This window comes from Boleophthalmus pectinirostris, unplaced genomic scaffold (assembly GCF_026225935.1).
Source record: "Boleophthalmus pectinirostris isolate CB_2022bp ecotype Guang Dong unplaced genomic scaffold, ASM2622593v1 HiC_scaffold_22, whole genome shotgun sequence".
NCBI lineage: Eukaryota > Metazoa > Chordata > Actinopteri > Gobiiformes > Gobiidae > Boleophthalmus > Boleophthalmus pectinirostris.
Window position 1 is genome coordinate 37,642,725 of NW_026571190.1, and position 26,332 is coordinate 37,669,056.

At 37.8% G+C, this 26,332-nt stretch overlaps 1 protein-coding gene across 1 annotated transcript; it reads left to right on the forward strand.

Annotated features, from left to right (window-relative positions):
- The first annotated feature begins 461 nt into the window (after positions 1–461).
- tmem184c (transmembrane protein 184C) lies at positions 462–25,600 on the forward strand. The gene is made up of 10 exons (XM_055158184.1): positions 462–1,059; positions 4,398–4,528; positions 5,195–5,231; positions 5,313–5,518; positions 9,486–9,560; positions 9,645–9,738; positions 11,589–11,701; positions 15,574–15,673; positions 18,565–18,736; positions 19,941–25,600. The coding sequence occupies exons 1-10, from the start codon at positions 943–945 to the stop codon at positions 20,252–20,254; spliced, it is 1,359 nt and encodes a 452-aa protein (XP_055014159.1). The 5' UTR covers positions 462–942; the 3' UTR covers positions 20,255–25,600.
- Positions 25,601–26,332: the final 732 nt, after the last annotated feature.

Below are 26,332 nucleotides of genomic sequence, written 5' to 3' on the forward strand. Positions count from 1 at the left end.
ATAACAGGGTAATTCTGTTCAGTTTTATTCAAATGTCTTGTGTATTTACACTGCAAAATAAAAACACATTTGACAAATATTACTCTCTTGTCAACCAAACTGATAAATAACGTTACATGAAAAAATACATGCGAAAAGATCGCGAACATTGGTGCAGTCAATGGTTAATTCACAGTGCCATCTGCTGGTGAAAATAGTGAACTGCGCTAAGCAAAAACTCAAAACTACAATAAAATATATTATGAAGTAATAAAAAATAAAATAAATGAATAAAATATAAAATAAAATCAAAATAAAATAATTAAAATATAAAATGTAAATCAAAATAAAATTATTTAAATTTAAAATAACAATAACAACAAGTCACGAGATTCGCAGCCGGTTTCTTTCTTCTGATTGGTCGATAGTTTTAAGGCAACCAATCAGATTATGGGAAAGGCCGGAAGTGCGTTCGAAAGCAGGAAGTATCGCAAACAGCAACACCAAAACATCTCTGGAAACTTTTTGGAGCATAAACAAGATTAGAAACGATCCTTTGCAGTCAGACCTTTTAGTACCGATTTCCGTTTTATAAGCAGATACGTAAATAGTGCCGCGATTGTCGTTTAAAATGCGCGGAGACTAAAGCGTGGGTCATGTGCTTTGTTTGTTTACACGATGAAACAGCTGATAAGCTAATGTTAGCCACCTGACCCGATCGGTGAAAAACCTGTGACAAGACCGTAAAATGACCACGTAATTGCATCGACTTGACTGAAATACTATGTAAACCGAAAAGCCGGCTCATTGTTTCATAGTTTGGCTCTTGCTGTAGGTGAAAAGGCGAAAGAATGGCGAGCTAAATGTCCCGAGCTTCAGCCTTAGATCTTGTGAGACGAGTTAAATCATTTAGTGACTCGGCCCTTCGTGTCTGTGAAAGGCCTTCAGTGTGTACATGACAAAATGCCGTGCTCCTGCGGGAACTGGAGGAGATGGATCCGTCCGCTGGTGGTCTTCTTGTACATTTTACTCTTACTGGTGGTCCTGCCCCTGTGCATCTGGGAGCTGCAGAAATCAGAGGTTTGTACTGGCGCTTGTATTGGAATGATTCTTGTTTTTATGCTTTCTATTTGAACTGATGTTATCTTAATTTATTCACTTGTGCCGTATTGAATAAGGTGACCAGACGTCTCCTTTTTTTACTCGGGACAGTCCCAGTTTTGAGCCCTGTGTCCCCTGTCCCAGCAGATTTATACAAAACCACTGATTTGTCACAGTTTTATACAAGAAATGTCCCTATTTTGGACCAATTTTATACGTGCTGACAGTAAAGAGAAGCATACATTGACATTTAAACACAACTGATTCCAGGTACTCCAAAAAAGTAGAAAAAGTAAAAAATTAAGCAATTCAGGGCAATAAAGCCCTGATGAAGACCAGTTAAGGTTGAAACATGTTGGCTTTGGCCATTCAGATAAAGGCCTTTTAACTATATTTTTCCTCATGTGATTTTTTTTAACTTTTTCTACTTTTTTGGAGTGCCTGGAATCCGTTGTGTTTAAGTTTTGATCCTTTTTCCAAGAGCACCCTCTACCTACTCCTACTGATTGGAACACCTGCAGCAAACAGCCACATTTTTGTTCTTTCTGCATATGTTGACATTTGTTGAGGTAAAATACAGAAAAGCTGCTTAAAAATGACCAGAACATCAAGAAAATGTGACTATCCTGACTCACATGTTGGGTGTGAATGGGTTTCACAACCAACAGTTTTCCTTAATTATCCACTGGTTTCACAATTTAATTATTACCAACCACCACAAACTGAGTCACCCTAGTATTGACTAATTACACGTTATTTAACATGGTGTTGTTACGACCCAGCTCGTTTGGGGTGAGGGAAGTAACAAAAATAAGACCAAGATGTAAAATGGAATAAATTAAATAATGTTTAATTAACAGGAATGTAAAGGTAAATTAACAAAAGACTAAAAATATACAGAAAGCAACCTAAACTAAGAAACAGAACAGAATAAACAGTTTTGTGCCACAAAAGGGGTCACGCAGGCTTACACAAAAAAACGAGTGGTAAAACTTAGGGACACACACTAAACTAAAACACAAGTTCCCCAAATTAAACCACATAAACCCACAAACAGAATCAAGTGACCAAATCAAAAAAGGCACAAAACAGAACGAGACTAAACTACATACACAGAAACAAAATGGCAGACTGGCCACCAACGCCAGCAGCCCCGAACAGGTGCTGGCAATCTCCTTAAATAGGGGGCGGGGGCTGCAGGTGAGGTGGGCGTCGACCTGCCCCACCAATCAAGGACCAGGGCTCGTGCAGCAGGAATCAAGAGAACTCTGCAGAAATATTAGAACTAAGGCCTGGGGCCGTAACAGTGTGGATACAAAGTTGTGTAGGCTGGCGTCCATACTCATTATACTGAAAGGAGCGTGGAGTCTAAAGTGGGCTCCATGTAGTTTCTAATCTCACAGTTGTTTATGCCTCAACTTGCACATTATAGTATCTCTGAGGATAGAAATGTGCTGGTAAAATGTATTTGTCCATATGTCCAGCCTCAAGTATGAGTGAGGAATAATAATGCTCACATTTTCAAAAAACAGACCACTACTAATGAAGGAAAAAATAAATATATTTATCTGATGGAGCAGTGCAAGAAACACAAATGTTTAAATAATTAATACAACTGAAAGCTTTTTGACATACTCACAGTGAGAAGGGGAACCACAACTCAAATTTTACTTCTATAGTTTGGTGCAGTGGGTGTGTTGTTGTGCAGTTGTAGGGAGTATTATTTGTCCGTGTATAGCCTGGTGCAGTGGGCGAGTTGTTGTACAGTTGTAGGGAGTATTATCTGTCTGTGTATAGCCTGGTGCAGTGGGTGAGTTGTTGTACAGTTGTAGGGAGTATTATCTGTCCCTCTATAGTCTGGTGCAGTGGGTGAGCAGGAGAGTCCATGATGGGGAGCAGTTTGTCCAGCGTCCTCGTGTGTGCCGATCATGTGACCAGCTTTACGGGCCAGTTTGTCAATCCACCCAATCAATCAATCAAACTTTATTTCTGTAGCACCTTCCAACAACCAAAGCCGACCAAAGTGCTGTACAACATTAAAGCAAGATAAAAAAAATCAATAAACATCATACAAATAGGTCAACAAAGCACATTACACCATTAAAATAAAGAACACAGGGCCACTAAGTGTTAAAAGCCGTTCTAAATAAGTAGGTTTTAAGTTTGGCTTTGAACAAAGGCAGGTCAGGGATGGACCGTAACTCAATGGGCAAAGAGTTCCAGAGTTTTGGACCGGGCGGCCACTGCAAAAGAACGATCACCCCACTGTTTGCACCAGGACCGGGGGAACCACCAGTAGATGTTGCCCAGCAGATTGTAGAGCTCTGCTGGGTTGGTGAGGGGTCAAAATCTCACACAAGTAGGAAGGTGCAAGACCATTGACTGCATTAAAATCAAACATCAAAATTTTAAAATGAATTCTGAACTGGACAGGGAGACAGTGCAAGGAGTACAGGACAGGGGTGATGTGGTCATGTTTCCGCAAACGGTGAAGACCAGCTTGATTAATCCCCACATAGAGTGCATTACAGTAGTCTACGCGGGAACTAATAAAGGCATGGTTAACTTTCTCCAGGTCACCACGGTTCAAGAAGGGTTTAACTTTTGCCAGGAGGCGGAGCTGAAAGAAGCTTGCTCTGACCACAGAATCAATTTGTTTATCAAATTTTAGACTGCTATCCAGTTTCACCCCCAAATTTTTGACAACGTGGTTAAAGTGGAGGCCCAAAGCAACAAGACCAGGAGTTGAGATACTGACCCAATGTCCCTTTTACTGGTGCCGACACAGACTGGTAGAAGATTGATTGATTGATTGATTCGTTTTTATTTCGAGTTTGTGCCAAGAAAGAAACAATAATCATATATACTACATACACATTGTAAACAACAGAAAAGCACATTTTTCGAAAAGGAGTTGGAAGAAGAAAAACTTATATGAACCCAACACTGTTCATGACATAGTTTCAAAAATGATGTGGTTGCTTCTGTACATTGATCATGGAACTTTACAAATATTTACATATAGCAAAATAAATTACATATTATGCATACAAAATACAATTTCTCCACTAACTTGCTGCACGCATTGAAAGACTTGAGCTTTCTGAGGAAGTCGAGTCTACTCATGCTCTTCTTGTGCACAGCGTTACAGTTGTCCCTCCAGTCCAGCCTGTTGTCACAAGTTATAAATATAACCGGATACTACTCGCTTCTGATACAGAACAGGACACGTTAGAACAGACAGTTGCCTTACACAGATGTTAATTACACATTGTACAATCTGTTTACTCAGGCTGTTTCTCTTTTGCGTTGCTCAGGTTGGGACTCACAATAAAGCCTGGTTCATCGCTGGGATCTTTGTCTTCATGACCATACCTATATCACTATGGGGCATTCTGCAGCATTTAGTGCACTACACCCAGCCTGAACTTCAGAAACCCATCATCAGGTAACCAATGACATCATATATCATAAGACTATGGTGGTAATCTTTATTTGGAAAGAGATACGTCACTTTATTACCTCTGTTAATCAGTAACAGACTGAGTAAAGATTCAATAAAGATACTTGTATGTAGTTATGATAATATAACAAGCAAAATAGGTTATATTTAGTACAAATTATTGCTCAATTTGATTAAAACAATGGGGGCAAAAATCACTAGCCTGATTCATCAGCCGGTTTTACTTCGTTTCACTTTGTATAAACCGTCTGACCTCGCAGCCTTAGATTTCGTTTCCCAAATCCCGTAGGAAAAAGGGCAATAACATCTTTCCCCTTGATGAAATTCACCAAACATTCTCGTTGTTCCAGCTTTAAATCCTCAATCTTGGGAATCGTTGACAACACTGAATATATCACCCTTGGCCAATTGACTGGTGCCCAAACTCGCACTTCCGGGGTTTTTGCAAATCGTCCTTTGTATTTTGATTCCTGACGTAATTGCTGGAGAGAAATGAAATTGAGTGGAGGCACTAGGTGGCGCCAGTCTGACTAAAAAATTACCACTATAGTCTCCTTTTTTAATGGGAAACATTGATTCACACAGATTGCCAGAATTTCTTATAACTTATTTTATTTATTTAATTATTTATTTTCATTTCCTCTTCCTCAGAATATTATGGATGGTCCCAATCTATAGCCTGGACAGCGTAAGTAACATTAAACACAACAGGCAAAGCTTATAATAATAATATTTCCTGACAATAATAATGTAACTTTTTGTTTTCCAGTGGATTGCGTTGAAGTATCCGAGTATAGCCATTTACGTGGACACCTGCCGGGAGTGCTACGAGGCCTATGTCATCTATAACTTCATGACGTTCCTGCTGAACTACCTGGAGAACCAGTACCCGAGCCTGGTGATGATGCTGGAGGTCCAGGAACAGCAGAAGCACCTGCCCCCCCTCTGCTGCTGTCCGCCCTGGCCCATGGGAGAGTGAGTGACTTCAGATTTCTCAGTATTTTTTCCTATAGTAGATTATATTGATACTTTGCTGGTGGTGTCATCAACGTACCCTGGGAGTGTGATGCTGTTTGAAACTCTATTAGACTTTAATTTGAGCTTTGTTTTAACTCGATCTGACCAAAAAGAGCTCACATAATTACAACAGATGACATGATTTGTGCAGTTAATCAAGTCTCTCTCACATAAAATTAATCACAAGCCACCTAGCATTAAAGTTCAAAGTACAAAGGTAGCTTTATTGTCAGTTCATTCACATGCACTAGACATACAAAGGAATCAAAATCACATGTCTCTATATCACATGCATAAACAACGACTGGAAGAATTGAGAGGCCACTACGTCTGCACGCGTCGCCATTCACATCATAACACCATTCAAGTTTTGCTGCAGCAGACTGCTGCCGTTGCGTGGCTTTTGTGTCTCAGTCAAAAGTCTCAGTGCAGTTTAACAGGAGAAGACTGGTCAGGGAGGGTCAGCAGATCCTGTGTCAAGGCAGTTTGAGGAGACGGAAGAGCCAAAAGTGTCCCTGCTCTGTGTGCACCAGGTGAACACAACAGGAAAGGTCTCGTTCTTACTCCGCTCTGGTGTTGCGATTGTTGACGAAATGGTCCATCCGCTCAAAGTGTTTTCTCTGGAAGTTCTCCTGCCACATTTGCTGCCACATATGAAGCAAAAAAGCCTGTAGAATCTCAAATTAACCAACAGTTTTTAAGTTTGTCACACTTACCTTTTTGACACTGTGTTGACACTGTGTTGGTGTGTTCTATAGCGCCATCTGGTGGTTTGAAAAATGAACTGCCTCTTACGCAGAAGCATTGACACGGCGCAGGGCTCGTTCGTTCAGACACGTGAACACTAGGGGTGTAACCATATCCAAATCTATCAATCAAACTGTATTTATAGAGCGCTTTTCATACAAAAATGCCACAAAAAGCGCTTTAGAGAGATTCAAAACAATTTCACATTTCCAGCCACACACCCCCCCATACATATACACAAAGCTAAGTTAAAAACTTGGGTCTAGGGTCTTCAGTACGATATTATCACAATATGCATCTCACGTTACGATATTTATTGAGATATTTTTTAGAGGGTAATATAATTGTAGATGGGACACTTTTCTACTTTTAAAATACCTTGACAAGATTTTGGTGTGAATTATTTCCATCATAATTTCAAGAAGTCAAGTAAAAAACATATCTTGTCATGTTTGCACTGAAATGAATCATGGGATATGTAGTTCCCGATGTTTATAAGCTGTTGCTACTATAAAACCATTCATTTAAGCAAAGAAACTTGTAATTCGATATATTGTGACAGCCCACGATATTATTGTGAGACTTTTGACAGTACGATATCACGATATTTCAGTTATTGTTACATCTCTAGTGAACACTCATTTATCATAGATGCTTTGATATCTAACGAATGAAAGAACTGACCAAGAAAGTAATGCAATCTAATGTCATTGAAGCCAATCACAGCCCATTGTACAATAAAGTAGATAAATACGTGATACATTTCGAGGTGAATGTTTTTTAAAATGATAACATAATACTAAAATAATCTAGTTATTTCAGTAAATCTGTAGAAAATGAGCCCACACAGAACAGGCGCTTCAGTGGCAATGAACCGAAACACTGCAACAGATTTGCCACTGTTACATTTTTGTTGAAAATAAAGGATTGAAACCAGTATGAAAACATAACAGACAATCTTTTTAATAGTGTTGAGGCCTTTTCCCAGCTGTAAATGCTCCTTACTTTGAGAATGGTCGCTTTAATGTATTCATACACAATCACTGACCTTGTGGAAGTGTGTGAAGTGTAAAACCTCTGTACACACAAGGACACATGACTAATGTTTATTGTTCTTCATCTTGTGACTTTGCTCCAGTTCAGTTGCTGTCATCAGTTTTAAATTAGCCAGAGTCAGAAGATCAAATTTTTAGTAAGAAACCTTTTACCCAACAAAACCGGGCCTGTGTATTTCATCAGGATAAGTGGCCACTGAAGACATACACGGATTAAAACATGGTAAATGATTTATACAATTGAATCAAACCATTGTTTTAACTTCAAGTACTGTGTATGTACAACCAGGGCTGAAAAAAAAATTATTCAAGATTGCGTTTCCTCACACTGATCGATCTCAATTTCTTATTTTTATTTGTTTAACCTTTTCAAAAACTAAATTAAAAAGGCTCTTAGTGTTGATTTCATGAATTTAAACAACGCAGACTTTTAATAAATTACTTTTTTACCCCTTCATAGTCTGAACTCTGCTTCAAACCACTTATTTTACTGACAGAGGATTGGCTGTGGACATTTCGATTCAAAAACTTCCAACCATATCATTGACGATTAGACACGACTTATTCACTGATTTCCTGGTCTTGTGTCCTTGGACATGCTATAGAGTCCAACTGGCAACTTCACAACTGTTCTAGCTGTTTTTTATTTTTATTTTTAGTCACAATTTTGCCTGTCTTGGACCCAGAAATGACATCACAATTAACTAATCCATTGCTTTGCCTGCGTCACTGAGTGGTCTTACACTTACCAGTCTTATCTTTGTTTAACTGGAGCTGTTTAAATGGCTGTATAAATAACACACATTCTTACTGCGAGCTGGGTCACCTCTCCACAGATATGACCTGTTAAACTTGTCACCTTTGCCAAGAATGTTACACAGTATGACATTAAACTTATTTGTAAGTTTATGAACTACGGAACTGCAACGTCACCCATAGACAGAGCAATAACATCTCCACGGAAAAAAAATCAGATGACAGACCCTCCGCCAGAAAATTTACACAATGCATCTTTAAATCATAGAACTTTCTTTTCTCTTCCCATGTGGTCTTATATCTGTGTAATCTCTCAGTGGTCTAGGAAGGTTCCGTAGTGGTCCATGGGCGTATACTAATTAGTCTATGTGCTCTAATACTTGTTCTGGTACACCTCAAGATCATTATAAAACTATTCAAGAAAGTTTAGTTTTTGTACTGTGAACAAGTTCATTTCTACAACACAATTTGTACACAAAATAATAAGTGCTTTACAGAATAAGAAATAAATTAAAATCACAATAAAGCATTTGGATCCAGTCAAACGAAGCTCATTGAAGCCGCAGTTATGGGGCGATTTTGGAGTTGGGTTTAGGAATTGATTTAAGGACAAAATAGTGAAATAAAAACACTACAAAAACAGGATCAAGTAGAGCGGGTTAATACGAACATTTTAAGACCAAAATGGACCTCGACAACAGCAGTTACGGAGAGAGGAGCAACGTTTTTTCTATACAAAGTGATTTGGAGCCAAAGACGAAAGAGCCAGAATCGAAACCACGCTTACTTTTGATTTGGATATGGGTTAGCTATGTCAAAAGATAAAAGATGCAAAACACAAGTCCAAGCTCTGCCAAAACTACCTCAGGCAAAAATAACAAGATGGTAAAACTTGAAAATCTGGAGTGTCCAGCAGCACAGTGTCCAGACTTAAACCCCATCGAGCTGATTTGGGATGAACTGGACAGAAGAGTGAAAGTTAAGAAACCTACAAGTGCCACACATTTATGGAAACGTCTGCAACAGATTTGGGAAGAACTTTCTGAACAATATTTAGATTTTTATTGTAAAAAGAACGAGCCACGAGTGTGTTCAGCTGTTACATCTGCCAAAGGTGGACACTTTCATGAATGAAAAGTTTAGAATATGTTTTGGTCAACAGTAAACGGTAAAAAACTGGAAAAAATGTGGTGTTCTAAAACTTTTGAGCGGTAGTGTGTATATACAGTCTATAATTTATATCCATGAAGAGCTTATTTATACTGTGTAACATTCTTGGCAAAGCAATGAAATCTCCATGGAGACGAGCACATACCGGACACTTTACCAGAAAAGTGACACAGTGCATGTTTATCTTTCCTCTCCAGGGTCCTGCTGTTGCGGTGTAAGCTGGGAGTGCTGCAGTACACGGTTGTCAGACCAGTCACCACTGTCATTGCGCTGTGAGTAAACCAGATCTGCTTGTTTTCACATTCTGCAAATTACATGCAAATCTTACACACGCGGGGTTCTCTTCTCTTCTGCAGGATCTGTCAACTCTGCGGCGTGTACGACGAAGGCAACTTCAGCTCCAAAAACGCCTGGACGTACCTCGTGATCTTCAACAACATGTCACAACTGGTAATAGATTTGTCACGATACTAAAATTTCAAACGCCATTTCGATGCTAAGGAATAGACTCGATACTCAATACAGATACTCTGATACCACGATAATAATAATAATGGTAATAGAATGTGATTTTCAGCAGTAAATTATAGTACTTTCTTTTATATTCCCATGTGTAATTCCTCAACGGTGTAGATGAGGCCTCAAAGTGTGTGAACCACATTTCCAACACTGTGTTAAGACTGTGTTGGTGTGTTCTACAGCGCCATCTGGTGGTTTAAAAAATGAACTGCTTCCTAGGCAGAAGTACGAACACAAGCGCAGGGCTCGTTCATTCAGTTATGTAAACAATCATTTGTCATAGATGCTCTGATATCCGACAAATGAAAGAACTGCCCAAGAAGGTGATACAATCTCGTGTCACTGAAGCAAATCACAGCCTTTTTACTTGTATAATAAAGTAAACAAATACATGATACATGATGAGGTCAAGGGTTGTAAAAATGATAGTAAATGCATCCGAATAATAATAATAATAATAATAATAATAATACATAACACTTGTATAGCGCTTTTCAAGATATCCAAAGACGCTTTACACGAGAAGACAAACAATGATAAACAAGAGAAAAAGATAGTTAATGAAAGGCAAATCATTTCCCTCGTGGATCAATAAAGTTTGTCTAAGTCTAGTAGTAAAGTAAAAAGTAAGTAAAGTAAAGTAAATAGTCAAATACTATAGATATTTCAGTAAATCTGTAGAACTTGGGACTGATCAAAATGAGCTCACACAGAACAGATCTGTCTTCTGTTTCTCTGTGTTTCTGTGGTGATGAACAGAGACACTGCAACAGATTTGAGCCTCATGCGCTTCACTCTACACAAGCAGCTTTAGTGCTCCCGACACGAGCCACACCAAAGATACAGCTGAACAGGCATGTCCAAACTATGGCCCATGTGCCAAATGCGGCCCTCAGACAAATTTTTCTTGGCCCTCAGGATTCCAGGAGAATTGGCCCAAATGACCTTGCATCAATGAAAAAATTAAAATAACTTTTTATTGCAAGTTTTTTTTGAGAATTTACCTTGATAAAGCTGATATTTAATATTTAGTGTGTGGTTTTAAGGATCTTAGCATGAATAAAGTCTGATGGCTCATTCTAATGTGCTAAACATGCACATATTTCAATTATTCACTGCACTGAGCACCAGTCTATGCTTCATCTGTGTTTAGAGATGTGGCCCTTGATGAAAAAAGTTTGGACACCCCTGCAGTAGATGTATTGGTCACGTGACGCTTCTTTAAGTGATACACACAGTGACACAGCTCGACACTGGTGTCACTTGCTGAGTTCGGCACGTGTTGACACATCGACTTATTTGGCTCATCACCAGCGTAGACTAGTCGATGTGCTTTTATACTTGTTCTGATACACCTCAAGATCATTGTACAACTATTCAGGAAAGATACATTTCTGTCCTGTGAGTTTGACTTCTTTCTTTTTAACATAAATACCTTTTCCAACAAGCACCTAGTTTCAATATGAAATTCAGGATCAGATTTTGACAGCCCTAACTGGTACTAAAAGCATCATGTGGATACTGACAAAACTATAAAATCCACAATTCACTCCTTTAGAATTATAAAGTTCTGTCTGCAGTTTCTGTCAAAGTACCTTTTGTAGGATTTCAGCAGAATTTTATAATGTTTGGTAATATTTTTAGTTTTATATGAGCATAAAACTGTTATTTTTCTAGTGTGCTCTGTGAGTGGCCAAAACGCAGATAGAACTTTGTAATTCAAACTGGACAAACTATAATTTATCTAAAAATAAAATGGTGTATTATTTGTCCTTTTGCAGTTTGCCATGTACTGCCTGGTGCTGTTCTACAGAGCGCTGAGAGACGAGCTGAGTCCGATCAGACCGGTCGGAAAGTTCCTCTGTGTCAAGATGGTCGTTTTTGTCTCTTTCTGGTAACTGGACATTTTTTAATAACATTAAAACAAAACTATAGCAACAATAAACAGAAACTGGAATATCTCTGTGTAAAAGAAAATTAAATTCTTTCAAAAGTTTTAAAGCTTCTTCAGATTGCTGGTGAACACTGCCTCGTATCTGTCTATTTCCATTTATTAGAATATAATGAAAAAGTTTTATATTTTTGTCACTCATTTCAGAAAGTCTAATCTGTATATATTATAGAGATTCATTAAAGGTGCATTGTGTAACCTTTCTGGTGGAGGGTCTGTCACCTGCTTGTTTCTATGGATATGTCATTGCTCTGCTTGGAATGTTCCACAGTATGAAATTAAACAGCTCTACTTTACATTTATTCAATAGACACATCAAGAATCTCGGACTTCCGGTCATTGCGCAATTCATACTGGGAAGGATTGTCCGAAAAAGTGAGCATCAAACCGCCATGTTTGTTTTCCCAGTGGGATGCGTCTATTGACAAAGTCGATCTTTTCAAGTCTTTTGAACCATATCACTTTTGTTTCTGGTTCTGATATTGTCATATTTTAGTTTTGGGATTCGGACATCGTAATTGTGTGGTTGTTGGATCCTAACAGCGGAAAAGGGCTCGAGAAATTTGTTTGCGAACTCCATAAATGCAAAAGGGAATCAGATGTGTGTGATGCAAACCTCCGTTCAAACTGTTTCCCTTCCCAACGGAATTGAAAAATAGTGAAAGGCGAAGGCGATGGGCAGGATTGATCCACGGGAAGGACCAAAAAGGAAACTTTTGACTGCCTAAATCATCCAGAGTTTGTAGCAAACATTTTGTATGTGGAGCGCCATCAAAGCAGGATCCCGATTCCTCACTCAACCTCGGTTACGAATTTAAAAAGTCAACGCCAAAGTGAAAGACACCAGCTGTTTGCCAAGAAACACTTTCCACTGCAAAGAGACCAAGACGTGATGTTGCTGTAAAACTACAAGAACAAGAAAGTGCGAGCTCAGCCTGTTTGTCTTCTGTACCTCTCGATTAACAAACGGGATCCCGCTTTGATGGCGCTCCACATACAAAATGTTCACTGCAAACTCGGGATGATTTAGGCTGTGGATCAGTCCTGCCCATCGCCTTCGCCTGGCACTATATTTCAATTCTGTTGGGAAGGGAAACAGTTTGAACAGAGGTTTGCAGTCACACACATCTGATTCCTTTTTGCATTTATGGAGTTCGCAAACAAATTTCTTGAGCCGTTTTCCACTGTTAGGATCCAACAACCACACAATTAACGATATCTGAATCACAAAACTAAAATATGGCAATATCAGAACCAGAAACAAAAGTGATATGGTTCAAAAGACTTGAAAAGATCGACTTTGCCAATAGATGCATCGCACTGGGAAAAAAAAACATGGCGGTTTGATGCTCACTTTTTCGGAAAATCCTTCCTAGTATGCATCGCGCAATGACCGGAAGTCCGAGATTCTTGATGCGTCTATTACAGGTGGGTTTATTGCTCAAAAATACCTAGAAAAACTTAATTCTGACTGTGAGCGGGGTCGCCTCTCCACAGATCTGACCTGTAACTTGGTCTAGATTGGTCTCCATGAAGACTGAAAAGTTTAGATAAAGACAAAGCATTTGACAGACCCTCCTCCAGAGAAGTTACACAATGCACCTTTAAAGCTTCACTCTATGTGTAATGAATCTATATAAAATACGGATTTTACATTTTGAAATGAGTGAAAAAAATATGTAACTTTTCATAATTAATAACTGGAAATAGAACGTATGGGTGGAGCTAACTACGCTGAAACTAACACACCAACTTGTTTACAGTTTCTGTTTGTTGGCTCAGTCTGTTGACCTACAGTAAGTGTGAAATGTGTCTGAGTCATTCTGTATTTTGACATTCAGGCCCTTAATCCCAGTGGAGATAGTCAGTAAGACAAATGGTGTGAGGTCAGCCTTTTGGGGCCAGAAACTGTAAACAAAACTGAAAACGAAAGTGAAACTATGTTGTTTTCAGCAAATATAGCCTTTTCAAAACAACAAAAGGTAACACGATGATCTAAATATGTAGGGATGTGACAATAACTGGAACATCGTGATATCGTATCGTCAAAGTTCTCACAATAACATCGTGGACCATCACAATATATCGAATCACAAGTCTCTTTGCTTAAATTAAGAGTTATGGTGCAGCAATAGCTAAAAAAAAGACACAGGGAACTACATAGACCATGATCCTTTGCTCCATTTCAGTGCAGACTCCAAGAAGAAATAACAGTTCTAAACACTTTTAAGTCTTAGTTCTTTGGATTAAGTCTTGTCAAGGCATTTTAAGAGGAAAAGCATATTAATAGTTTTGTTTGACTCCACAAAATATCTCAATAAATATCGTACTGTGAGAGGTGAATCGTGAAAATATCGTACAGAGAGATTTGGATATTGTAACATCTTTAATCGTGAGCCTCCCCACCGTATCGTGAGCTTTCCCGCGATATCGCAATAAATATCGTACCGTGAGGTTTAAAGCGTGAAGATATCGTATCGTGAGACTTGGATATCGTTACGCCCCTACTAGATATGTTATGTGTTAGCAGTGAATACCCCATAGAAGTAAAATACCCCCTCTTTAAAGGTGCACTGTCAGATGTTATTGCTTTGTCTTTATCTAAACTGCAATCCAATCCACTTTATTTCTATAGCACATTTCACAAACAGTTTCCAAACGTGCTGCACAAGTACATAATAATAACAACAATAATAAAATGATCAAATAAACTACTAAAATAATCATACTAGTCTTAAAATAATAAAACCAGTCAAATAAAATTAGAGCAAAATCATACAGTGGCAATAAATAAATAAAACCAATAAAAATACATAAAAAATAAATAAAAAACACAGAGGAGCACACAAATCACGCGGTGTTAAAAGCCAGAGAATAAAAGTGGGTTTTAAGACGAGACTGAAAACTCTCCACTGTGGGCGCTGTTGGGACGTGGGGGGAGGGGCAGAGTGTTCCAGAGTTTGGTTTCGGTCACAGAGAAGGTCCCATCCTCCTGGTTTTAAGTCTCGTTTTAGGCCCCACGAGCTGGAGCTGGACCTCGGACCTCAGAGCGAGTGCGGGGGTGCAAATTTGGAGGAGGTCCGAGACGTAACGTGGGGCAAATCCATTCAAAGCTTTAAAAACAAACAATAAAATCTTCAAATCAATTCTAAAATTAACAGGAAGCCAGCGCAAAGACGCAAGGATCGGTGTGATGTGCTCTCTCATTTTTGTTTTTGGACTCAATGTCTTCGGTAAAGTGCGTTTTGTGAGATGCCGGAATAAACTGCATTACAGTCGTCCAGGCGTGATGACATAAAAGCGTGCATGACTTGTTCAAAAGGTTTAAAAGATAAAAAAGGTTTAACTTTAGATAAAATCCGCAATGGTAAAAACTCGATTTTAAAACACAGCTGATCTGCTTGTCAAACTTAAAATCACGGTCTAAGGTGACGCCGAGGTTGGCGACTGTGGGACGAACATAATTTTTGAGGTGTCCCACACAAAACGTTTCTGTCTTCATGGAGTCCAAACCACACCAAGTCACAGATCAGATCTGGGGAGAGACAACCCCACTCCCCACTCACAGTCAGAATGTAGTTTTTCTCGGTATTTTTGAGCTATAAAACCACCTATAATTGAATAAACATAAGGTAGAGCTGTTACATATCCATAGACACAAGCCCCTTTGTGACGGACCTCCAACCAAAAGGTTACACAAGGCACATTTAAGGAGTTCAAAGGTGCCAAAAAACTTGAAAAAAATGGAAAAACAAGTGCTAATAGTGGTTGTGTGGTGCAGTGAGATAATTCCTGTTCTTGTGTGTCTTTTTCAGGCAGGCTGTGTTCATTGCGTTACTGGTTAAAGTGGGAGTCATCTCAGAAAAAGACACCTGGGACTGGAAGAGCGTGGAAGATGTGGCCACTGGTTTACAGGTAGGATATTATACATTTTAAAGTTGTTGTTTTTTTTGTTATAATGTTGTTTCCTCTTCAAAAACAAACCTGGAGTTGTGTTTTGTTTCATTCACACATGTTTTTTTTTTTTGCATTAGTAACTAGTCAAGAAATGTAAAACAGCAGTGAGGAGTATAGCTGCTACTTCTGTCAAGCTGTTCCACCTTGTGATGTCATGTGGTAATACAGGAAGTGCTTCACTGTGTTTTTAAAGTCCATACTCTTTTGGTTGTGGGAAAAATTCCTCAATCACCCAGGTAGAATCTACGGCAAAGGAGAAATTCAATACCATATTTTTTGGACTATAAGTCGCACTTTTTTTTTCATGGTTTGGGTGTTTCCTGCGACTTATACTTGACTATAAAATGTTTCAGACTGACAGCCGTGAGAGGCCCTAGGTTTGTGTGTCAGTATCTAGTACTACTATTACTCCTGTACCAGTGTCACTTGGCTCTACTGTGCATGTCTCCTGTAGAAAAAGCCGCTGTCCTGCTGCAAATAGTGAAATATTCAGCTGAAACGGTAATCGAGCAGCAGAAAGAAGGTTTGGAGTGAGCGCGAAACTTGTGATTGACTGGTGGAAAGCGGGGATGGAAAATACAGCTTCACGGCAACCGGGAGGATGCACCATGAAACTTTCCTGAAAGTCACTGGATGGATGGAAAAAGTCTGGACTTCAGTGACACCGAAACCATCCTGTCGGGATTCAGAAAGGCCGGAATAATTCTAACTGGAGCTGATGCTGAGTCTGACAACAGCGACACAGAAGAGGAAGCGCCGCTCTTTTTACATCATGGATCTATGGTTTATCTTGGGAGGTTGCGCAGAAATGACACCGAGGACAAAGAATTCAATGGATTTAGTGATTTGGAGTGAGATCGTGAGTTTGGTAAACTTATGTTCTGTTGTTTATGCTTTAGTTATCTGAATAACTGTTAATATCGTACATTAACATATTAACACATATTCAGTCTGTTGTTTTCTGTTCTATTGTTATTACTATATCTTGCCTTTCAACATGAAATGTCAGTTCCTGGTGTCTGATTTTACAAAATACATTTCCCCAAAAAGTTTGACTTATAGTCCGGTGTGACTTATATATGTTTTTTTTCTTCTTCATTGCGCATTTTTTTGGCTGGTGCGATTTATACTCCGGAGCCACTTATTGTCCGGAAAATACGGTAATAATAATAACTGAATTTCTCCTTTTACCTCTATACTCCTTCATTAGAATCATCTGGATAACTACAGCCCTGGAATTGCCAATCTCTTCTAAACAAAATCTAAAAAAAGGCAGCTGTTAAATGTTAAAACTACCACTATATGACATCACAAAGTGGAACTGAGCATTTTGAGCTTTAAGAATGTACACAGACTAATAATAATGTTAGTCAAACATGTGCGAATGAAACAAAACACAACTCCAGGTCTGTTTTTGAGGATGTAAATGCATTCCAACATGACTTAAAGGTGCACTATGTAACTTTTTGGTTGGGTTCCCATTAGGGGTGGGCGATATATCGATATTTTAAATATATCGAGATATATATGAATTCTGACATATCGTATATATCAATATAATGGTTATATTCAGTTTTGATTTCGCCGCTTCACTTGTTTACCTTCTCTCTCTTCGCCGCCGCACCCCGCCTCCCTGAGTTTGTTCGCTCGTGTCTCCTTCACTCCTCACTGTCGCCCTGAACGCCGAAAGTTGGTGCCAGTGAAAAGCTTCAAACACCACGAACCTTTTCCACCATTTACAGACAAAACCACCAGCAGAACATCCTCATGTTCCACCGAGTCGCGTCCTTTAGCCCGAAAGAAGCTAAACGAGCTGAGCTGCATGAGAAGTGCTGTTTATGCAAATGAGCCATGCGCTTAAGTTTAGTTTCTGTAAAATGTAAACACACGTGCGCAAAACTGCATTAAACACATTATTATCTCAAACGGGCTGATGTGGCTCGTAGTCGTTATGCTTTATATATTATAAAGTTTAGCAATGTAAAATTTATTTATGCAGAATATTTTAATTAATAATCTGCTGCAGTGTCACTTGTACAATAGTGTTTGGAAACGTTGGGTTTGATCTGCAGTGGATTGTGGGATTAAACCTCAGAGCTCCTCACTGCTGGACAGAAACATGGATCTATTAAAATAAGGAACCTCCTGAGCTTCTTCTGCTAAATGAGCTCATGATTATGGTCTGGATAACAGAATTAATGCAAAGATGATCTTGTGTTGAGTTGTTTTATTTATGAATGAAAAGAAGGAAATATGTATTATTTATTTTATTTTACAGTTAAATTATTATTTATGTAATTAGGTTTTTTGTAATCTTAAATGTTCCTATATGAACTGCCGACCTCTTACACTTCAATAAAAAAAAAAGGACCTTGTGGAATTTGGCAGATATGTTTTTGCAGTTTTTAGTTTTAGGGGGTTTTTTTTTTTTTTCAACATATATCGAGATATATATCGTATATCGAGATATAGCAAAATATATCGAGATATATTTTTTGATCCATATCGCCCAGCCCTAGTTCCCATTACCTGCTTGTTTCTATGGAGACAGAATGACATTAAACTGCTCGACTTTACATTTACTCAGTTACGGGTGCTTTAAAACTCAAAAATACCTCAAAAAACAGGCATTCTGACTGTAAGCGGTGTCGCCTCTCCACAGATCTGACCTGTAACTTTGTCTGGTTTGGTCTCCATGAAGATATAAAGGTTTAATTCCATACTGTGAAACATTCAGGACAAAGCAATAACTTCTCCTCCACCAGAAAAGTTCCACAATGCATCTTTAAAGCTCACAAGAGTCAATTTTGTGTAATATTAGACCTTTTAATATTTGTGTTTTCCTGTAGGACTTTGTGATCTGTGTGGAGATGTTCCTGGCGGCCATCGCTCATCACTTCAGCTTCACGTATAAACCGTACATCCAGGAGGCGGAGGAGGGCTCCTGCTTCGACTCGTTCATGGCCATGTGGGACATCTCTGACGTCAGGGCTGATATTTCTGAACAGGTTCGCAATGTTGGTAAGTGTCGTCAGAGCTAATACTTATTCCACTCCAACTTTATTTGTGTAGAACATTTTATCGTAGTTAGAGTTAGGACAGCTTCAATAAACAGAATGCAGAAGTATAGCATAATGTAAAGTCAATAAAATAATACTAAAATTAGAAAGTAAAAATCAATAAAAGACAGTCAGAGCACCATACAATTCTCATGCCGTATTAAAAGCCAATTGATAAACGAGACTTAAAAACATCTACTGATATTCCTGCTGCGTTTATGTGGTCTTAGAAAGTCAGGATTTTTTTAATCTGATCTTGATTTTGTAGTGAGTTAACTGTATTCCTTCAGGTGGTTAGAACAGGGTCATATTTTTTAAAAGAATCACATCTTTTTCTTTCTAATTTTGATGTATTTTTAAACTGAACCAACACATGACTGACCATAGAAGCAGAGGAGACACCAAAAAAAAAAAAAAATTGGCATCTTAAAAACAGTTTTTATTTATTATTTTTTAAATTAATTTTTCATTATTTTATTTTATTTTATTTCATTTTATTTCTTTCTAATTTTTGATGCATTTTTAAACTGAACCAACACATGACTGACCATAGAAGCAGAGGAGACACCAAAAAAAAAAATTGGCATCTTAAAAACTGTTGTTGTTTTTTTTTACATATAAATTTTTTATTTCATTTCATTTCATTTTATTTTAATTAATTTTATTTTATTTCATTTTATCTTGTTTCATTTGATCTTATTTCATTTTATTTTATTTCATTTTATTTAAATTTATTTTATTTTATTTCATTTCATTTTTATTCATTTTATTTTATCTTATTTCATTTTATCTTATTTCATTTTATTTTATTTCATTTTATTTTAATTCATTTTATTTTATTTCATTTTATCTTATTTCATTTTATTTTATTTCATTTCATTTTACTTCATTTTGTTTTATTCATATTTTTTACTTCATCTTCATCTCGTTTTTTCGGGGGGTCTAAAATTGTTCCAGTGCAATGTTTTATTTAGAAGTTAATCATTTCAGAGTGTAAAAAAACACTCCCACTCTCAGTTTGAACCATTTTCATCAGTTCTGAGCCTTGATCATTAGTTGTAAATAAAATGAGTTCTCACATTGGCTTCTGTCATAAATAAATATAAAAGAGCCAGTTTTATGATCGTCTCTTTGTCATGAACTGACCCAAAGACTCATATCAACAGGGAGAACCGTGATGGGGCGCCCGAGGAAATCCTACTTCGACGAGGACGGGAACGACGGCGAGCGCTCGGGCCTCCTCTCCTCCGCCTCTCAGGACGCCATCACGGATCAGCTCTCGCACTCCGGCGCCTCCAGGGGCCAGTACGAGGGCCTGGGCCGAACTCACACCCCCCACTCCGTCTCCGCCCCCGCCGGCCTCAACTCCGCCCAGTGGGACGAGGGCTACGAGGCCACGGCCGAAGACTCCGAGGAACAAGACCAAAGGACGGGCCCCACGCAGCCAGCAGAGGGCGATCTCATAGTGATTAATTCATAGAAGAAAAAAAAAATCAGACTTTTATTTTGAAACTGACGATGTTGACTTGAATAAATGCAACGCCACGTGGACCTATCAACAAGAGACAGCTCAAGAATGTTACGCCAGGAAATGGTAAGGAGGTAACAATATTCAAATCAGCTGCGCGCAATTTTATTTTTATTTTACCGCGATATTTTTGAGAGGCTAAAAAAATGTCAATATGTCCGTTTTTCCTTTTAAAATATTCGACAAGATTTAAAGAATTTGACAAGAATTAAGATTTAAAGGGTCCATATTACGCTGTTTTCTGATCTATGTTTTAATGTTGAAATGAAGATGTAGTTTTCAGTTTATCCAAATGATTCTCGTGAAGGTGTATGGAGTTTAAAAACACAATGGAGCGCTTCACACGACATCACAAGGTGGACCAGAGTGTTTTCTGTTTGCGAGAAGAAGCCCTGAAGCCAAAATATGTAGAATTTATGAGTTAAACATGTGTGAATGAAACAAAAACACAAATCCAGGTCTGTTTTTGATGAGGAAAAAATATTATAAAAATAAAATAGAGCAGAAAATAGCGTAATATGGGCCCAAAAAAGTCCAAAAAAGACATTTAAAACACAAGATTCTGCAAAATATCGTAAGAACTTAATACAAAATACAATTATAGGTCTTGTGGTCATTAGTTACCACGTTACTGATTAACCCTGAGCTTTCAAACTTTTATTTTATTACATTTTTTTCCGGAAAGTCAATGGGAAAAAATGAAGAAAGTCAATGGGAAAAATGAAGAAATTTACTTTTAGAACCAGAGGATAATCATTTACTGAGCAAAGGATCATGGTCAATGTAGTTCCCTCCGTTTATTTAGCTGCTGCTGCAACAAAACGATTCTTTAAAGCAAAAGAAACATGTAATTTGAGAGACTTTTGACAATTATTATGATATTTTGAGTATTGTTACAGCCCTACTAAACGGTAGTCTAATTTATGTAGTATGGTAGGATAGAGCACAGTTACTCGTGTAAACTAAATCGTAATAATAATAACTCACCTGCTTGACTTTATTTAGAAATGCCTCAGATTTAAATCATTTTTTACACACATAATAACATAAAAAACATTCATTTGTATTGTCTGATGAATTTTACCCATTAATTTTGCCATAAAAAAGCAAGAACCAAGACTTAAAGCTGCATTCTGTCACTTTTCTGGTGGAATATCCGTCAAATACTTTTCTCTGTGGATGCGTTATTGTTTTGTCTGGAATGTTTCACAGTTTTATTATGATATTAAACCTTTCTATCTTCATGGAAACCAAACTAAACCAAGTTACAGGTCAGATCTGTGGAGATGCGACCTCGCTCAGTGTCAGAATCTGGTGTTTTTTTGGTATTTTTGAGCTATAAAACCACCTGTAATTGAATAAACGTAAGTCAGAGCTGTTTAATGTCACACTGTGGAACATTCCAGGCAGAGCAATAGCACAGAAACAAGACGGTGACGGACCCCGAACCGAAAAGTTACACAATGCAGCTTTTAATTAATAATGTGACAACTACTGCTTATACCATGGTTACTAATGAGAGTTCTAATGCTAACTGTCGCACATTATATTTTTAAATAAGTGCGCAGGTAGTTCTGGCAAGTTCTGTGTCACTGCTAGGGCTGGGTATCATTCAGAAGCTGCCGATACGATACATATCTCGATACAGTGAGCTTACAAGTCTATATGATTCAATACGATATGTTTCAATTCGATTCAAGGCAGTTCAATAAAAAATAAAGGCTAAATCCATCCATCCATTTTCTTCCGCTTATACGGGGCCGGGTCATGGGGGCAGCAGTCTAAGCAGGGACTCCCAGACTTCCTTCACCCCAGACACATCCTCCAACTACTCTGGGGGAGACCGTGAGGCGTTCCCAGACCAGCCCAGAGACATAGTCCCTTCAGCGTGTCCTGGGTCTTCCCTGGGGTCTCCTCCCGGTGGGACACACCCGGAACACCTCCTGAGGGAGAAGCTCAGGAGGCATCCGGAACAGATGCCCGAGCCACCTCAGCTGCTCCTCTCGACGTGAAGGAGCAGCGGCTCTACTCCGAGCTCCTCCCGTGCGACTGAGCTCCTCACCCTGTCTCTAAGGGAGCGAGTTCCCAGCCACCCTCCAGAGAAATCATGGCTGTGATACTAAAAGTCTTTGTTAAACCAGAAAGAACAAAAATGTGTCTGTTTGCTGCAGGTGTTCCAATCAGTAGGAGCAAATAGAGGGTGCTCTTGGAAAAAAGGATCAAAACTCTAACACAACGGACTCGCAAGCACTCCAAAACAATAGAAAAAGTTAACACATCGCACGAGGAAAAATATAGTTAAAAGGCCTTTATTTGAATGGCCAAAGCCAACATGTTTCGACCTTAACTGGTCTTCATCAGGGCTTAATTCTTTGTTAAACCACTTCTTGTGCAAAAGTGAATATGAAACATTTTACTCGGAAAAAATCTGTGAAAATGTCAAATGCGTTGCAACAAAACTGTAGCTCTGTAGTAAAATAATTTAGTAAAATATACCTAAAAATACTCTTGGTGATATATCGATACAGCAGCCCATGATATCGATACTAGATATTAATATTAAGATGGAACTGTTGGAATGTTGGAAATAGGGCTGGGCATCATTCAGAAGTTGCCGATACCTCGATATATAGCCCACGATTCGATACATATCTCAGTACAGGGCACTTTCCACTCAATACAAAATACAAAATAATTTATTAAAATCAAACTAAAAACTAAAAATACTGTAGGTGATATATCGATACAGCAGCCCACGATATCGATACTGTATCATCACGTTAAACGATACAACTCATCGATATTTCAGTATTTCTGCGCACCCCTAGTTCTTTAAAGTGACAGAACCTTTTAATATGAAGCAAACATTACACAGTGGACGGTAAAAAAGTTGTTAGATTTAAAAGTGAATCACTTTCAGTCGGTGGGAACCATGGTATAAGCAGATTACTTTCTACTACTACAGTTACTTTTCTTTTTGAATCGTTTACTGTTTGTTGTTTTCTTTTATGTAGTTCTATGTTTTTGCATGAGGTTCTACAACTATAAAATGTTTTCTCTCGTCTAAACATGCCATGAAAATGTTCTGGTTTTGATTTTAATGTCAGTGTTTACAAAGTACAGATTGTCAGCATGATTCTGTCCATTTCTCTACATACTCTCTGTACATAATTGGCTTTATTCATATTAACAAAACTAAGATGAGGTAATAAAGTCGTAATAAACTGGTAAGTGAATGTGCAAAGGACCAAGTGTGAAAATAGGCCTGTCACGATTATTAATTTACCGATTTATAACTTCTAAAAATTATAGCTGGAGCACAATTTTGGGGCACAATTCTGGGAAATTTTTTGTTAATATTTTTCTAAAACACTATACACCGTAGAGGGTTGAATAAGTAGCTTCTATGGCTAATTATTGGTTCATTGTTTTGTTTTATTTGTTGTAGTTTATGCATTTAATCGTACTGATAATGTGAATTTGTAAAAAAACTATAAAGCAGAGTAGAGGCAGGATTGAAAGTATCGACAAACCACATGGAAATATAAAAGAAATTACTAATATTTAACAGAGGTGGGGACTTGAGAGTCGTGTCAGACTTGAGTCACTATTTTTAGGACTTGAGATTGACTTGATAAAATGGACTAAGACTTGGGACCCAACCTGGACTTGAAGGTCAGTGACTTGGGACTTGACTCGGACTTGAGGCCTGTGACTTGAGAAGACTTGATGCTTCTCCTAAAAAAATATATGTTTTTAGCAAATGCTTTTCTCTTTTCAGTTGATAAATGCGACGCTTAATTTTACAGGAACAAACTGGAACATGTCCCTTAAACTTCTTTGTTTGTTACTTTAGATGTAACTGAAGTACTTTGGTGTGGTATCCTCAAATATACTACAGTAATGTACAGTACAATACAATAATGTACAATACAATACAGTAAAATAGAACAAGTTCCTTCATAACAAAATAACTGTTATTTACTTCTTTTAAATCTGAATTCTTTCTGTTCTGACTGTGATGATTCACACTAAAACCTTGTCAAGGAAAAATGTGCATTTCTTACACTCTTGTATAAATACTCATATATAAAAATACCATGACTTTTAAAGTACAATTTAGTTTAAAAGTCACATAAACTGCAAAAATGTAAGATAAATTTGGTACTTTGGTTTAAAGCGGGCATGTCCAAACTATGGCCTGTGGTCCAAATCCGGCCCTCAGACAAATTTTTCTTGGCCCTCAAGGTTTCAAATGAATCACCCAAATTACCTTGCATCAATTAAAAATTAACTTTGTACTGCATTTTTTTTTAAATCTACCTTGATAAATCTAATATTTAATATTTAGTGTGTGGTTTTCATGGTCTTAGCGTGAATAAAGACATTTTTTAACATGTTAAACATGCAAATATTTAAATTATTCACTGTACTGAGCATCAGTCTACAGCCCTCGATCAGTCCTCTGCTTCATCTGTATTTACATATGTGGCCCTTGATGAAAAAAGTTTGGACACCCCTTTAAAGATTTGAAATGACTTGAAGTTCAAAAGGACGACTTGAACTTGACTTGGACTTATGGACCAGTGACTTGAGACTTGACTTGGACTTGCCTGTCTTTGACTTGGGTCTTAACTCAGACTTGAGATCAAAGACTTGAGACCTACTTGAGACTTGCAAAACAACGACTTGGTCCCACCTCTGATATTTAATGTTAAACATCAGAGTGTTTTTTTTATTATAATTGTATCATCCAAATCAGTTTTGAGTATCGAGTCTATTCCTTAATATCAAAATAGAGACATTTTAGTATCGTGACAACACCAGTCAGAGGCATTAAGTAGTTTTAATATTCTTGTTTATTTAAATATTTTTCTGTAGCTTAAAAAATTCTCGTGACAGGCCTATGAACACTACTAAAGAACTGCACACCACTGCATTTTAGTAAACTACCTGTAAGCAGCTGTTAGAAATGCCTTGTTCACTGTACTATTCAACTTTCTACTGTATATTTTGTTTAATTTTTCTCAGTTTTACATGTTATTTTAGCGTTTAGACTTCATTCATTCACTTTTGCAGCTTCAGCTTCCAGGTTCATCGATGCTTTGTTGTCCCAGAGATCTAAACAGATTCACGCAGGGGTGTGTCTATGAGGTAGAGTTAAACAGCAGACTCATATAGTGCACAAGCAGCTCGCATGTTGCATTGCCTTATTTTATTTTTGTAAAGAAAACTCACACCAGAGCAGATCTTACTGTTTATTCATCTGTAAATCTTGAATAAATCTTTCAGATAAAACTGGATTTGTCATGAATCTTAACAGAACATAGAAATTACACAGATATATAAGTGTGTTGTGTGATTTGAACTCCTGGCAGCACAATATGTTATAAATGCATTGGTAAAAGCCATAAACTGTATTTCCATGGCAGGAGTCTCCAACCTGTAGCTCGCCAAAGAATCCTGAATTATAAGTTTTGTGCTAAATAACAACATTTAGATGAATAGAATGATATAGTTTTAATAAATGTATAATTTTCATGCTTAACTTTACTTTCTGCACTAATAAATGGATAATGGTTTTTCTTTTATAGGCATCTAACTGTTCCTATCTAAGGCTGCAGCTCTTATATTTAAACTATTTTTTTTTCGGACTATAAGTCGCACTGGACTATAACTTCTTTGGGGGAAATGTATTTTATAAAATCAGAGACCAGGAACCGACAATTCACCTTGGAAAGTCAAGTTCTAGTAAAAACAATAGAAGAGAGAACAACAGACTCTTAACGTCACATATGAACAGTTCTTCAGATAAACTATAACATAAACAACAGAACAGAACAAGTTTACCAAACTCTCCATCTCACTCCAAATCACTAAATCCATTCAATTCTTCATCCTCGGTGTCACTTCTGAGCAACTCCACGACCTCCAGAGGTAAACAGAGCGCCGCTTCCTCTTCTGTGTCGCTGTCGTTAAACTCAGTATCAGTTCCAGTTAGAATTATTCGGGCCTTTCTGAATCCCGACA

Coding starts and splice junctions, on each gene's coding strand:
- tmem184c (XM_055158184.1), top strand. CDS start 943: ATGCCGTGCTCCTGCGGGAACTGGAGGAGATGGATCCGTCCGCTGGTG. Junction 1,060..4,397: donor GGGAGCTGCAGAAATCAGAG/GTTTGTACTGGC, acceptor TGCGTTGCTCAG/GTTGGGACTCACAATAAAGC. Junction 18,737..19,940: donor TGAACAGGTTCGCAATGTTG/GTAAGTGTCGTC, acceptor TCATATCAACAG/GGAGAACCGTGATGGGGCGC.